General features: G+C 43.8%; 1 protein-coding gene across 1 annotated transcript; it reads right to left on the bottom strand.

Annotated features, from left to right (window-relative positions):
* Positions 1-3,717: 3,717 nt before the first annotated feature.
* LOC131293135 (netrin receptor unc-5-like) lies at positions 3,718-16,971 on the bottom strand. The gene is made up of 7 exons (XM_058321213.1): positions 16,518-16,971; positions 16,093-16,332; positions 8,915-9,111; positions 7,796-7,874; positions 5,068-5,238; positions 3,886-4,185; positions 3,718-3,722 (listed from the first exon to the last, which is right to left on the bottom strand). The coding sequence occupies exons 1-7, from the start codon at positions 16,969-16,971 to the stop codon at positions 3,718-3,720; spliced, it is 1,446 nt and encodes a 481-aa protein (XP_058177196.1).
* Positions 16,972-17,068: the final 97 nt, after the last annotated feature.

The raw sequence follows: 17,068 nt of genomic DNA, 5'->3' as shown, positions 1-17,068 counted from the left end.
ATTGCATGTTTGCAGGATGTTTTTCATGGATTATTCCTGTCGGCAGCAGAGTGAAAAGTAAAAAAAAAACAAATCCACGCTAGTTTCGTTTTCTAAAAATCGAGGAACCCGAGAAAGTGGTAAATCCGGTGAAAAGAAAGGGTTGGAAAACGCTTCCGGCTCCACCTCCACCAGCTGACGGCGGCTTCAAGAAATCGATTTTGTTCATAATTTTCGATATTGCCTAAGGGTTTGTCAAGGGAAGAAAAATCGGAAGTGGCCGAAGCCACACGCTTCTACAAGAAGGTTTATTTCAGCGAATTTCATTGTATTCCAAGAAATCCTAAAGGTGCTCTGAGCATGGGGAAGACTTATAGGTATATTTCATAGGTTTCCAAAGAAAAGGAAAGCAGGATAATATTTATGAGACCCGCCCCAGCACGGCAGGTCGGTAATGGTAATGATTTATTGGCGACGGGACTCCATGCCGGTGAAGTAGTAGTAGGTAAAGTTTTTTCGATCGTTAAGGACATCTACCTGGAAAACTCCAGGCTCGACGTCAGAGTAGTCAACAGGTTTAAAGTGTACGTGGGGGATTTTATAAAATCCTTCTGGAAAATTATAACGCTATACGCTTCACAGCACATACACACCCTCTTAGGCGTCAGTTAAACGTAGGCACCGAAAAGTGAATCAGCTTTTCCCGTGAAAATACTCAACTTTTGTGCCAACAGAAGCAGACTGACGCAAGTATAATGCCGTAGGCGTCTTCCATTGAATGATAAACATTTTGAATAACAGTCAATTTGTCATTTCGGATAGCTGTTACTGAATCCGACCGTCCTCCTGTGTTAAGGTGTGAGCACAACCCCCATTATTTTACCTTTATTTTCACCATATGTGCGTGTGTCCTCTCATTCGGTGTAAGACGGCGTGTGTCGCAAAAGGTAGCCCAAATGCCATTTCTTTCGCGCAAGAGCAGTGAAGCGACTCGTGAAGCCCTTTTTGCTCGGGGTAAATGTGTTAACAAATTTGCGTCTACCGTGGAAATGATTCATCGTCGTCCCTTTACGGGGTAGGGATGATTTTTTATACATTTTGTTTTTCAAGGATCCCGCAAAGTTGTCACATTGTTTCACATTGTTGGACGCCCGAGAAAGTGTCCCGATGTTGGAATCCGCTCAACTGCGCGTCTGAAAGGCGTTAATGTACGGAGAGGAAAGCAGCGAACATCTATCATCTCCTGCCATACGGCAATGGCATTACGGTACAAGTATCCCGCAGTACAACCGGGAGATAAATCTAGCACCTTCCACTTCAATATTTTAGTCCTCTCCGCGAGCACATAACGGCCACGACCAAAGGAAAGCGAATCCTGGTGAACAAATAATTTAACCAAATTTATGATTCCATTACCGAAAATTTCCTCATCCGGGCGTCCCACCCGGGATTCAAGTTGGAAGAACTCTACCGCGGGTGTCGAAAAACAAGCAGCGTGTCGTACGAAGAGATGGACAGACAGACAAGCAGTTGGCAGGCGCAACGGAAATGGCGTAGCGAAGCTGCTTCTTTTCGCATCATTAATTATATTTCCACCCTCAGTCCGCGTGCACATCGAATACGCACCCTGCTCTTGGCGGTAAAGATGATGGGCTGTTAATTCGGCGTAATGAATCACGCGAATACCGGAAACAGCCGTTTCCGGAGTTCACTTGAAGGATAAAAAAGTAGGTGGTTTTGCGGTTAATTTCGAAGATAAATACGCACTTTAGTAATTTCCTGTAATCGCCTGTTGGAAATATGCGAAATCCAAGATATCTCTATTTGATTTAGGTTCGGAAGGTCTCATTGGTCTATAACTATGGCTATGTGTTTCATACATAGAAATGGGCTTGTGAAGAACTTGCTCATCTGTAAAACTGATCTCAGTTTTTTTTTTGATATTTCAGAACAGCGGTTACTTGACAGCGGTTACTGTTGTTAACTAGAAAAAAGGTCAATAGAGTCTCCCAAACCTCTTCTTTGCCTCCTCCTTGTGTTTGTTCAACGTCAAGGCCTGTCTCGACCTCATACCCCCTTCCGGCGAACGACATGCTGTGCGGGAAAATTGAATTATAATAGACCTCGGATAATATGATTTATTTCGTACCTTTCTCAAGATTAATGCCGCGTGTCGGAGCAGACCTCTCAAAAGTCGTGGGTCAGTGGTATCCCGCTGGGCCGATCCTTCCGATGACATTACTTTGCCAAATGACGACCGAGAAAAACCAGCCAAGCAAGACGTTGCGGTGGGCAGGCAAAAGGTATCTTTGACACTGACATTAAACAATATGTCGTCATTTTGGGTTGCATGGTGTGTGTCCGGAGTGTATGTGTTTTGGGAGCGATACCTTTGCCCAGGAATACCTTTGCCCAAGAATGCTTTGAACCATCAGAATATCGATTATAATTAAGTATCCTTATTGCATTCGCTGCATCTCATGAAAAGTATGTTTGAAGAGACTATTTCTACACTTTTGAGACATCCGTTAAAATTCGTAAGAAATTTAATGTTAACGCTATTGAAGTGGCAAACCAATATCTTGACTTTGAAATGAATCTGCCAGGAAACATCTCATGGTGACAATTCCATTGTCTTATTACTTAACAGCTGATGGTGGAAAACGGTTCTGTAGTCTAGCTATCTTCGCTGTTCCCGCTTAGTTCGTTCTCCGGTCCACAAATCATTTTCTCCAATGACAACGTACTTGATAATCTCATTAGTTAGCCCCGAAAAAGTCTATGTTAAAGAACCCATGGCGTCCTCTTAAGGTCATGCTCTTGAGTCGCGGGTGAAAAAAAAACTTCTCGACCCCAGTGTCAGAACATTCCTTCCTCCGTTTACTGCCTACAATGTCCGACGAGGGCTCTAACGATAAGCACGCGCAAATTTGAATAATGGAAGTGCGAAGACTCCACCACTCGAGGCAGCGGCATTTTATTGAAAATTTTATTTCCCCTACTCTGTGTACTACCGGGTTTCGCTACCGAAAATGCAACCTCATGCCTACGGTTTTTTACTTTTTCCACGGACGCAGGACAAAGTGCGAGACCACCGTCAACGCGAACACTGTGTGATCCCTGGAAAAAAAATCTTCTCATTTAATTATTCATGAAGATTAAAATACAATTTATGTACCAAGTGTTTGCGTTGCGCTGGGGTCGAATGCAGCAACGGAACTCGGCAAGTGAATTTCGCGAACGTTGAATTGTTTCACTAGGTTATCCCTTAAAGATGGGGCTTTCTTTAATGGTTCGTGCAATAAAAAACGACTTAGATGTCCGAGAATCTCTGGTGGGAGAGTTTATGAATATGGTGTTGACATAAAATAAACCATAAAAGCGGTTTGACAGAACACAGGTATTAACAACAACTTTAAATTGTATTGTAAAATCGGTGGAGAGTTTTCCAGAAGCTGCTATGGTAATGACATTTATTTCGATTTATTTCAAAAGAGTTGCATGTCTTTATGGAAATTGTTGCTATACCAATGACATTTAACGAACCGATTACCATATCTCTTTCAAATTTTAATTTAAGTTGTCATTCGAAAATCCGAGTAATGGTACATTTTTTAATGAAGGGTTGATTCTAGGAGCACTCTAGTTTTGTAAAATGTAAAACCTTCTTCATGAAATGGAATGGTTTCGACTCGGGTAAATGAGGCAAACAGTACGGACGCGCAATGTTTGCCAAACTTATTCTGCAAATGCGTAAGGAACGTTGAAAATAAATCATCGTTGCAGCCATTAGAACTTTGGTACATTCTCATTGGGGTGTCTAGGGAGTAAACATTTTTGCTGCTCGATTGAACCATCACACCCTGCTCGGTCGCTAGATGGACGGCTCGGGTACAGGGCACTTACCTTGGACCGTGTAGTTACACATCCCGCCGTTACACTTCTCCGTCTGCTGGCTCTTCCCGACGCAGCTCCCGATCGTAGGACTGTCGACGACGAAGGCCTGCGCTCGGTCGGGACCGGTGGAAGAGGACCCATTGGCCACGAGGGCCGCACTGGTCACCGTGTGGGCACCTCCGGACTGAGAGGCCATCAGCTGGGTCGACGCTGCCGCCCCTGTCCTACCGCCGATGCACGATCGCTGCCGAGTTCTGGTGCAGTCCGGACCGCATTCGCTCCACTCCGACCAGGCTGACCAGCGGCCGGCTGTAATTGAATTATGCAAATGAAGTTAGTGAAATGAGATGCCGAAGATATGGTGGCAAACGATCTGGGTGAGTGAGAACATGTCCGTTGCTTGTCGCCTTGCTCGGCCGCTGAGCTCCCGGACCTGGTTGAAACATGGTTCCTATTGCCGGTACCAGCTTGACAGCATTTTCGGACAAGTTCTCGAGGGAACCTTGGAGGGGCAGTGCAAGGGACAGTCATGCGATGCATGCAAAATGTAAAATTGTTAGGATTTTATACTTTTTGCTCTGGCGCAATGAGGCAATGAAATGACTAGAGATCGAACAGAGTTATGGAAATGGGATAGGTTCTCTAATGATAAGGATATTATGGGAGAAGAAGAATGCGACTTGTTAATTTTTAAGAGCTCATAAAAGAGATTGGTTGAACATTTCATAACAATGGAGGTAAAGTAAATTATGTCTGAAATTACTAAAAACCAAGTAATACAACAACAATGTACATAAAACCATTAAATTATTTTCTGTAAAAAAATCACATGCATAAATTGTTAACAATTCTGTAAGTAATATGTTTTTGCATTCTTAACTACAAGTATTGTTTGTTCTTACCGGTCAGGTGATATCCGTTCGGGTTCACTAGTTGGACATCATCTATTTAACGGAGAAGGGGCGGATTTCGGGATGAGTTAAGCAGGAATGATGAGATAGCGTGCGTGAATGATGGAATGTTAATAATTTACAGTGAGTGATGGGATATAATCAAAAAAGAAAACTAATAAAATCCGAGAGCGATGACAAGATTTATGGCTTGCATCTTGCAAGTTATTTTATAAATAAACGAAACAAGGAGGGAATGGGGGTTTTCGGGGGCAGATCAAAGAAAACTGTTCTCACTTACCGGAACAAGGAAGACAATCGGGCGTTGTTTCAGTACTCGCCCCCGGACACTGCGCTCCATTGTTGATCGGTGCCGGACTGTTGCACGCTCGGGTTCGCTTCTGGCCTTGCTTTGGATGGCCAGGACATTTACAGTCTGTCCAGAGACCCCAGGGGCTCCAGCCACCGTCGACTGTGTTGAGAAAAAGGGAAGGTTGTGGATGGAGTGAAAAAATCCAAAAACCATCATAAAATAAAACTATATTAGGATTCACGGTGAAGGTGCTCGTAAGCTTGACAGATAGATGAACGGCGAGTCGTAAAAACGCGGCTCGAAAATAAGTACCCTTGCGAGGCCCCCTTTTTCCTACCTAGATTCCATTTTGGTGGAGCGATCACGTCAACGGTAATCCTCAAATTTATGTCCTGTCGTCGGCTCGCCGATTCCCGCCGAGAACATACTCCGGTTGTTGTGAGTCGTATCAAAACACAAACCTTCCTCGCGCTAATCGAGGCCTTCTCCAATCGACGACCGAGGGGAGCAATTCATAGATTACGGCACCATTATATTGATAATTTGGAGCACATTTCATTTGAGCGTTCGTTTGTTTCTTTTTTTCCCATTTCGCTAAAGAAGAGGAACACATTGATTTGAGGCTGCTCTTAAGTGGCACATCTCTCGCGGGACATTAAACAGGAATGATATGACCTGGAAGATTGAGCTGGTCCGCTTGCTGACAAGAAACGGGAAATGAAATCCAAAAACAAAAATTCTTGAGACTTAAAGAACGATCAGCGTGACAGGTCGTCGATCGTTACAACATTGTCCCAGCATCTCGGGGTCGAATATTTCGAATGGGGTTGTATCGATTTCTCAACTTCTTCGACCAAAGAAGCACGAGGGGGGCATGAAAATCCACATGCCAGTAGGCTTAACCCTCGAAGCAACGTAGTATTACTTATCGTTCGCTCTAAATCAACGCTCTACGATTTTTCGGGATGTGACACATCCACAGATAAAAACGAAAGCCAAGAGCGACCAGAAAATAACGCACTAATAATGACTAGAGACGCGAGGGAACGGAGAAAAAGGAAAACTATACTACAGCCATTAAAATCACTTAATGGTCGTCAAGTTTGGGTACGAATGGCAGCCAGAAGACGACACGCGGCTTCCAAGGGATGCACTTTTAGATTCCGAGTTTATCGCGTCGCCTTCGCTATCGTCTTCCGACCAAAGTCGTTCGTAAATGAGCCGAAAAGAGGCCCGAACATGTGCTCTGTAACGTTTTAAGCTAAACATTGGATCCCATTTTAGCTGCTGCCGTTGATGATAAGAAAATGCTATTCCACTTTGTTACTGCATTGACTCTTCTGTTTTCTGAATTCGTAGCAAACTCTTTTCCAGGACTTTCGAATCCCACTCTGCATTTTGTCTGCTTTTATCAGTTTTGGGTGAGCAGTTTTTCGTTCCGTCATCTTCCAGTCCGGAATTAATTCTCCTTCATTGGCCACAATCAACATATTCTGTTTGCTTACAGCGCTTTAAATTGTATCGATTTTCATTATCGTTGTCTCACGATTTAGTATCCATTGATCAGTTGCTTTCGGATATTCGGGATGTCGGTCGTTTAACTTTCGTCAAGCGCTGTCGTCTGCGCTTCCATTGATTCGAACTATTGAGTGCATTACATTAAGCAATTTATTTAATGTTTTATTCAATTTTTCAGCCATGGAAACTGCGTGGAATCGATTGGTGAGTGAAGTTTTCTTTCACTTTGATACATTTTCTGCTTTTGTAAACCACATACTCTATCCAGGGAATGTTTTAAACGAAACTAAAATTGGATCTCTCTTGGGATAATTCCAACCCCATGCTTTAACGTTAATAGAATAATGACAAGTTTGATGTCAACCTGAGTCCCCGGATGGGCAGAAGAGTGTCACAAGATTTTTCCCATGTCACGTCAGGAAACCTCCCGCATTTTCACTGTGGGAAGCTTTACACACCATCCTTCATCACCAGGAATCGAAAGGGAATAAATGTATGTAGATCAATCATCACGCATACAAATAACCCACATTTTTGTGCTTATCAAATGTGGGAAATTCGTTGGGCGGGAGACGAAATTTGTACGTTGCAGTAAGACAGGGGTGCGTCACTGTAATGTCCTGTCATCGCTGCGGGTTCCGTGTAGAAACGCATCTTGTCTTGAAGTGACATTTTTTTAAATGGGGTACAGAAAAACAGTTTTCGCCTGGGCGTAGTTTTCAACGTGTAAATTTTAAATATTCCCACTAGGTTTCCCGTCTGTCACGTCTGAGATACTGTCCATTAGGGGGATCCCTACCTCCAGGAGGAAGTCCTGATGTCCTGTGAGAAAGTAAAGCTTTGTATGTCTGCAGAGGGTGCATAATTTTCCGTAAAGTAAAATTAAACGAAGTTAGGCAAGGTTAATGAATATTCAGGGGCCTCTGCGTTCGCAGGGGAATAACTGGAGCGCAATGAGTGAGATATTGTTCCAGTTTCTTTCATTCGTTCGAGCCGGGTTTGTTTGCTTTCTTGCGCTAAGGTTCCTTGAATTCTTCTTCTCCCATAAGATGTTTCAATCGTGAAGGACTCTTAAAACTGGTGTCCTGATAGCGATTGCCACTTTCTTTCTCTGCTTGCCATTTGTTACGTGAATGGCCAGATGACAGATAAGAGAAGAGGATCTGAGAAGGGAAGAAAATTTCGAAACAACACTTACCGTACACGGTGATTGAAACTGGCTCAGAGATGCGCTTGCCGGCTATGTTCTCCGCAACACATGTATAATTGGCCATGTCCTGCTGGCAAAAGACAATAAAGGGAAGAAAAAGAAACGAATGAGGAGTCAGCAAAACCCGACAGCACATTGAAAGCGGACGAAAGGAAAAACATATTTTGGAAATTCTTTGATGAAGGGAAAAGAATAATCTTTCAAGGAATAAAAAAGCAACACGACCTGTGTCCATTGTGTGTCCTCCAGGATGAGTGGAAAACGGATGGGCTGGAAAGGGTGGTGCAACTCGAAAAGGGAGGATACCCAAGAAGAATGAAAATTTGAACATCAAAAGCAGGATAAGGCCAGCTGGACCGCCTTCGTCGTGTGTTGGCGGCGCCGACGTTGCGGTCTTCAACCGAAAACCCAGCTTCTTCAACGTAACGTAACGAAACGAACAGAACGATGTAACAAGTTTCGGTTACGGATTTCATCGCACAGGATTGCTGTCACAGCAAGAATTCACTCCCACCGGAACGTGGAGAACAAAACATGAGCATTTGGATTCTATTTCGTTTGTCGGTCGCTGAAGCCATCGGAATGGAAAATCCCGAGAAAAGTTTCGTAGAATGAATAGGAGAAGAAAATGATGATCATCTTTGAAGAAGGGGTCCACCAAGTCCGGGGTAGGATTTCCATTGTCCACGAGTTACAGAGCTGTAATCAGGTCCTTTTGATACCGGTATCGGCTCGAAAGGTAGGCGCGATGTTCTATTCTCGAACCCCCGAACCCAGATCCTATCACGCAAGATGATATAAATCTGCTCCTTGAAAGGAATCATGCTATCGATTCACCACGATTCTCACGCGGCAGCAAAGATATGTCTGTGGAAAGAAAACTGGGCTTTGTCCCAGATGGAAATCATCGTTTCTTCAACCTGCTACGGATTTCATGACGGACACAACACGCCCTCGGGTGGATCGTGAATGTCAGTTGAAAGTTATATGTTGCAGGACGAAATAAAGGAAAAAGAATTGAAAAAAGTAGAAAACCATAATATGGTTCATGTCAGGTGGAAAAAGGGAAATCGGGGCAGATGATGATGCAAGGCTTAGGACACTTACCTGAAGCTCGACTCGGGCAATCAGGAGCGAATTGTCGCCGACGAGGACGAACGGAGGATTGGGCTGCACGGGTATGTTGTTCTTCAGCCAGACGACTTTGGCCGCCGGAGTTGCATTCGCGATGCAGTTCAGCTCGGCCCGACCACCCGTACCGACGCGCACGTTCCTCGGCGAGATGCTAATTTGCTTCTTGATGGCTGTGAGAAGAGTAAACACAGAGAGGAAGCAGACAAACCAATGAGTACAAGCGAGAGACGTTCAACAACGACGACGAACCGCGACGATGTCCGAGCGATAAATGGCGTGGTCGTGGATGAATGCAAACTGCATTCACGGGTTGAATAGTGTGAGCGACACAGGGACGGACTTAGGGGGTGATGAAAAAGGGCTTGTGTGCAAACTGCAACCGGTCAATTGCGAGGAGACGGAAAGTGCTTCAACAATTAACCGCAAGCTCTGAAGACCACACAAGCGAGCAAACATCAACAAGAAACGGATCGTGGTTTCTATTTTGTTGCCTTCTAATGTGTCTGAGGAACAACACGTATAAAGCATTGTGCATGGGAGGTAAAGTAATAGATATTAAATTTGGAAATACTTTCATTCAACCGACACAGTTTGACAATTTGCGATCATCAATTATTTCAATTTCTTCCAATCTCAATGAAGATCTTTTGAATTTAGAAAATTTACTATCGGCTTTACAAGATTTAATCGTTAACTTCAAGCGGGAAGTAAAATAATAAGGACAAATGTTTGTGTTTCAAAACTGACGATTGCACTTGGGATCATGTGGAGTACGTCCCGAGTGGTTCCAATTTTTATTGATTCAAAGTAGAGTTGTGTAAATCTGATTCCGATTCATGAATCTGAATGAATCTCTGCCTTATAAGGGATTCATGAATCTTTCGTCGAGAGATTCATGAATCTTAAAGACACACCAACTGATGAAAAGTCACTAGCCAAGGGTTGAGGGACCCCCTTTTTATTTTTTTGATCGCATTGTCCACGCCCATGAAAGAATCGGGAAGATTCGTGAGAGATCCATGAAAGATTAATGAGGATTCATTAAGGTTTCGAAAGATTCATTAGGCTTTGAAGATTCGAATCCGCAAAGATTCATGAATCCATCTGAATGAATCTTAGGTGAAAGATTCATATGAATGAATCTCGCGAAAAGATTCATTATGCACAACACTAATTCAAAGTGTGTCCAATCGAAAAGGGTAAAGGTGGATCCTTCTGCGGGTAAAAAGGCGTGACCCAATGTTTGGCCACTTATCCGCCAATCCGCTTTTTACACAACTTCGAGCTTTCCCCGCTGTGTTTTGATCTCCAATATCTGACCCTCGCCACCCAGAGTTGAAGATGTTTGCCCAAAGTATCCAAAGGTAGGTCCGAGGTTTGTGTGTTCAATTGACCGTAACTTGGAGCTCCTGGAGGTGTGGAGGGAAAGGTAAATTTCATTGAAACAGGGGAAACTATCGATTTCAGTACGCAGTGCCGTCTCGTCATTTTGCGCGGCTCAAGAAGTTGTGTTGACAGCGGTCAAGATGTTGGACAGCTTGACAGGGTTGTCAGACGCCAAGATGGTGGTTCCAGGTGGAGGAGAAGTATATCCTTAAACCCGGTGGGCATTTGACCTGGTGATGAGTATTTTGGGACTATTTGTGGTAGCAATTTTCATGGGAAACAACACTTGTACAAACAAGCATGTCACTGCCAACGGTGTGTGAAGTTGTCAATGAGTGGGTAAATAATGAGGCCGTGTGAAGTCAAAGATCAGGAAGGTTAGCGCATGGGCTTGGTCTGGAATGTCATTTTTGAGGAAAGCTTATTAATATGTTTTTATTAACTTTAACTAACCAGAGCCGGCAAAATGAATGTCATAAGTTTCATTTTAAGGAGACAAAATTACCCAGATTCAAGTGAACAACTTATTTAACTCTTACCTATGTTAAAAACCACAAATTATCGCGTTTATGAACTGTTGTATAATCTTGGGTGAATTGAATTGTGCCTAACGAACGTGACAAACTTTCGTTTTTCGGCAAAATAACAAAAATACTTTGATTTGAATGCTTGTTACAACATCTCATCCGAAGGTTCCAGGCACATAAATATTCAATCGGCAACAAGCACGCAGTTCATTTGCATCTGAACCGAATGCATTAGGGTCGTCGCTGTCAACGTCTTCAAAATGGTAGGTCGAGTCGAGTCACACAATGCCGAAGACGATCGAACTCAGTGAATGCCTTTAGGTCTATTTTGACGCTTTAAATTTGAAACACCCGACTGCATAAATTCGATTGAAGGGTGAGCCGAAGATGTCACCCCGTAGACATTCCTCCTAAATATTGAAACGTCCCGTTACGGAACGGAACGACTGTGACAAATGCGTTACAAGGGTCCCTTCCCTGGATGTTACGATGGTGCGGAGCACCTCGATAAATTACCCATTGGACTGCATCTCGAACTGTTTCCGGTTTCCATCCCCAAGGTGGTCTTGGCTCTTACTATTTTATTTAAATTCCAACACTCGGGAACCTTCTTCTTCATCAGTGGAACCATATGGTTCCAGGTTGGTTTTCCGATATTTATTAGTCGCCATCCGAACGTCGTTTTAACAACGTTTGGACCCCGGCACAACGAAGGTCTTTGTTTCCCTCTTTTTGGGACCAGAATTTTACACTTTGAATAATTATACCCTCCAAAACTAATTCGACGACAAGAACGTCCCTGGACTCCCGGAGTCGGTCGCCGGTTCGTCTTGTTGATGGATGGTGGGTGTAAGATTCGTGTTCTTCGTTAACGGGCGTGTCCTCCGTGAACTAAATTACACACATTTTTCAACCTTCCGCTCTCACGGTTGTAGAACAAACGGTGACTCGGTGCAACTGTTTGTGGGTCACATTTGTGGCACGCTGAAGTACCTTCACCAAGTGAGCAAACTAAATAAGTACCTCGCGATGTGCGAAGGGGGAAAGTTTACAGACGGATCGCGGTTTGGAGGCTTCCCGGTGTGCCTTTATGCTTCGGTATCGGAGAGTGTTTTTCATACAAGAAAACTTACCCGGCGAATGAAGAGGCATGAAAGGCGTACATTTATTGCAGACGAGTGTCATCAGAATGAGAAAAGTTGTAAGGAAAGAGCTCTTTTCTAGCACTTCAAATCATATTAAAAAGCATCAGCAAGGATCGCTCACTTTCACTTCAAGTGCCATCTTCCCTCCAAGATGCTTCAAAACTGTGTCGAACACTTGGAAAATAAACAACACATCGTTCAAACATCAACATTTTGGAAAAAAAACATTCTTTAGAAACACACGCTACACTTATTAAAACTTTTCAAACGCATTTTAGCGATGATTGTAGGAAACGATCTTGAACTCTACAAGGTCTTTGAAATAGATAACAACTCACTGATATAAACAGCGCCACAGAAAGAAACAAACAGACCTTCTCAAACAATTCTATTGTTATCGGCCGAAACTCTAAGAACCAGAATCAGCAGGGTTTAAACGCACCTTTTTCTTCCATAATGTGGAATACCGCGACCTGATCTGGCCAAGAAATGATAAATGAACATAGACACGTCCGCTGTCGTCGAGTTTATTTATTCGGCCAGCTAACTCTATGATTGTCAATTGTTTTATTCCTCCCAGCAGCACCCTCACCAATGCCTTTCCATCTGCATAGTTACGTCGGTCAGCTGCCACGGAGGTTCATCAACATAAATACAGCTTAAACCATTCATCCACATTTTTCATGTTTGTCAGCCCTGAGCCTTCGCTGTCGGTGGTTGCGTTCCGTGGCCTGTTGTCACACGTCAGTGAGTCGGCGATCTTATCAGCAAAGCGTGCCATAGGAAACCGCAGCCCGTGGAGACAAACGTAGACAAGAAACGGAGAGAAAGAACCTCAAATGGGGCTGCATAGCAAAAACCGTTTCTCAAGACCTTCTGCCGTGTCACTCGTCGCGATGGATAACAACTTCTTGCAATGATAGCTTTGCATTTTGTTTGATTAGTCTTCTACGATTCCCCTCGGGGGCCACTTGTTAGCAAGACGTCAGACCGGAGTACTACCGACTTGATTTTCTGAGGTCTCCACTCCGGCTTTCATCGAGCACATTGTCACGCCGGCTTAAGATCACATTCCTACCGAGAGGCCGTTGAAGCGACCGAATGAACGCAGACGCCGAGTGCAGAAAGTCGCCGGGCAGACAAAACGTTCCGCTTCTGCTCCTCGTTCGTATGCAAATCAAGATATATCGAGATAATAGGATTATAGCCGTCACCATTAGGTCAACGATTGCCGCACGATTGACCCTAGGAGATGCCGTTTTGATTGGCCGTGGTCATGAATCATCCAAGTGAAGGTGCGTATTCGATGTTAAGTATCTGAAGTGGAATGGGAGTTGAAGGGGTAAGACTTGTTTAGCAGACATTTTATGTAACTGTAACGTGTTTTTTTGTAAAATAAAGATTCAGATTTACTAACAAGTTGCATCTTATAAATGCTATATATATATCTGTTCGATAAATTTCATACCTTCATCCTATTAGATCTATTAAATAGCTATCAGAAGCATAATGAAGGCTTAATCACAATTCTTTTAATGCAGTCCAAGAGCTCTTCTCGTTCATAACCTCACTACAAACCTCGAAACAAAGGAAAAACTTAACGAAGTGTAGCCATAGACTAAGCTAGAGACCCAAGTTGCAACTCCCCATGGGGTTATTATTTATGTCATCAAGCGTTACGGTCACAATCTAGGAAAAATTTGAATAACAAATGATGTATGTGGTTTGTTGTAGTCACGCTTGGGAATGCGCGGAAGAATTAATAAGAAGATAAAGAAACAATTCCTCTCAAGAACGTAGGCAGTTCAGAACTCCGCTGTATGAACTTTATGTCTTGGAAAAGCCAACTTGAGACCCTCCAGTAGGTAGCTGAGGATTTGCCTAAACGCATAAGCATATTTACTCACACTCCGCCACATAGTTGGTCGTGAATAATGTTCTTCGGCTGGTGCTCAACATGACAGCATGAACAGTCAAACTGGCGCCAATTTTTGTGTAAGCAATAGATCGAACAGATACTGTTTTATATCCCCAAATATAGTTTTCAGTAGAGACATTGCTGCAGTTTATTGTCAATTTTATTTAATCAAACAACTCATAAAGACGAAAAACTCATGTAAAAACTATTCGAAACAGAGGTCAGTATGAACGTCGCGGACAATCAATCACATTCCAGGACAGTTTTTAACGAATCTCCTACGATTTGCATTTCTATGTTACTCATGTGTCAACCAGCATAAAAAGCGTGCATAATTGACGTTTACTTTCCTGTCAAGCATTCTGCACACAATCACGAACACAGAGTAACTTTTGGCACCATCTGCGACCAACTTGCCGCTTCCATGGCAAGCTGCCTTATGTTGAGCACATTCCAATACTATCGATCCCCATTTTTATGTTACTTCCTTTCGTTCGTATGATGCATTGCCACAACGAGGGCCCTTGACAGGCTGCCACAACATTCAACAGAGTTAGAGAGAGGAGCAGAAATACAACCACAAACACAAAAAGTCATATTTGGTTTCATTTGGAGTCAGACATTTGTTTTTAATTTTCTAACCCCGGGAAGGAGGAGCTCATAAATTTCATGGCGTCGGTTCGGGAATGAAAGAAGGTTGGCGTTTAAAAAGTTTGTCAGGAAGGAAAGCGTTGGGGATTATTAAAGTTCATAAATTCCTATCGAATCGGCCCTTTCTAATATTGCCGGCAGGGTTTCTCTCGGAATGATGGGTTGAACCAAATTTCTATTCAACCCCTTCGAGGACGGAAAGTCCCATCTCGATGATACATAGCCATCGTTAAAGGATGGGTCCTGATTGTGGGAATATCGGATTAGTTTGTAATTGAGAAAGATTTGATCTTGAAAATTTCGATTATGTCCTCAAAATGTGATACCATAATTATTTACGATTTGGCGCTCGATGTCAGGATAAAAAACAGATTTGGCTGATGTTACTGAAATCAAGATATGAAATGAACCGAAAATAATGTAATGAGCACTTAACATTATTCCTCGAGGCATGGTAAGCTCTTCTGGAATGCAATTACACCATTGTAATTGATGTTCTTTGCTTTTTAAACTGTACCGCTGGTCAATTAATTTCGAAATCTCCCGACAACAAGAAAAGTAAACAAGATTGAAACATAAATTAAATCCCCAAGCTTTCCCGCCTCTTGGGAGCGCATTCAATTAAACTGCGTTCTTCGCCATCGAATGAATATGTAAAACGACTTTCGATCTCCATCCCGCCATTTCCCCAATTCGCTAATGGATGTTGCAATCCGTGTGACTTTCGGTTCGCAGTCACAGGTCGCCAATGCTTATTTCTTTCGAATGGATTTTGGTATTGCGCAGTTTAAGTGAAAACAAAATCGAAAGGAGTGGCCTTTACTAAACGTATTTCAATCCCCGGCTTAACTCCTTGGCTGTTCAATGTATCTGTTGCTCAGCATGCACTCAGCCAATGCAGAAAATACCTTCAGAGGATTGAAAAAGTGAGTGCGAAACTTGAAGGTAAAGGAAATGTAATTGCGTTAAAACGTTGGAAATTATGTCCCTCAATGCGCACCTTTTTATTCGGTATATTAAATTTCACATGTCAACGAAATGTATTCCGGAAGTTGTGTGTTGCAATATTCCACTTTCCAAAATGGTTGAAATGACGCAAGTGCATCGATGTACCTCCACAGTTTTTCTGTCATTTGGAGAATTCGTGAGGCATGCAAGCTTGAACCTTATTTATGGTAATACTCAATTGTATTAATCTGCTCCATGCTGGTCATCTCGAAATGGAGTGATTATAGTTTTGTGAAACGAAACCTGAGTCCCAGTGATTCTCTCCACCAGTCTCCTCGACTTTAATGGATCATGGCGACGGGACTATGATAAGCTCTAATGTTTGGCAGGCAGCTCTTTTGGTCATGAGGCGAACCAACAACATAAACTGATGAGGAACCAACACGAGAATGAGTAAATAATGAGCACAAGGTAAATAAATAACCGACTCCCGGTCCCATCCTCGCGCTTTAGAATCCCTCTCCCCGGGCGGAGCATCACGGAAGAAATGGTAACCAGGCGGTAATTAACACTTACTTGCCACCTGGATCGTAACCGGTTGCGTCTTGACGTGGCCCCGGGAAGAGTAAGCGCGGCATTCGCACTTGAATGGACCGTCGCCGAAGAACTCGTCGACCAGCTCGCGCGTGATGGTGGCCGTGGCTTCCTGCAGCTGGATGCCGCTGTGTGGATCGGTGTGGTGTTCCTTCACCGTTGGCGGTGGCTTCGTGCTTCCGCTGCACTTGAACGAGATTTGGAACGGGACGAGACCGAATGCTTGAGAACCTAAAAACATGCTGTCATGTTGGAGTTGTCTGAGTTTTCAAGGGTGTTCTGAGGGATTTGAGAGGTGTGGTTGGTCTTTCAGATTTTAATTAGGTATTTTTCAATTTACTTTCCCAATGACAAAGTCCACTTTTTTACACCGACCTCTAATGGATCATTTTACGGTTAAATGTAACTCACCTGAAGTGCATGCGACGCCTTACAATACAGTTCCGCCGGACGATTCTTCATCACATATGCGCTCTTTGGCTCAACTAAAAACACCGGAAGTGGCGTCCCATCTTGCCCACCGCCGAACGTTGCGATCTGATCGATGCTCGCCGATTCAAAGTTGTCCGTATAGTCAAGCGAGTCGTGCTTCTGTCCATCGGGCCGATCAGGCCGATCCACTTCCGCAGTCCTTGCATCCACATCATAGTGCTCCAAAAGCTCCTCGCCCCCATCATCGTATTCATCGTCCTCATCGTCATCTCCCTCATCGCCATCGCTTTCGTGGCTTTCGTTGCCGTCCTCCTCGTCGTGGTTGCCCTTCGGCTTCGCGTTCGTCACCGTGCCGGAAAACGGGCTCGGAAAGCTGGTTGCCGGCGGGAGCTGACCACCATTGCCGTGGTGGTGCACATCCGGCAACATGGCGTCGGAAATGTAGCCGAAATCGTTGTTGTCGCCCGCCTGAGGTGCATAGCCCGACCTGATAGCTGGTGACCGACCTGACCCCAGGGCTCATGTG

Source organism: Anopheles ziemanni, chromosome 2 (assembly GCF_943734765.1).
Source record: "Anopheles ziemanni chromosome 2, idAnoZiCoDA_A2_x.2, whole genome shotgun sequence".
NCBI lineage: Eukaryota > Metazoa > Arthropoda > Insecta > Diptera > Culicidae > Anopheles > Anopheles ziemanni.
This window is presented reverse-complemented; position numbering and strand designations above follow the sequence as displayed.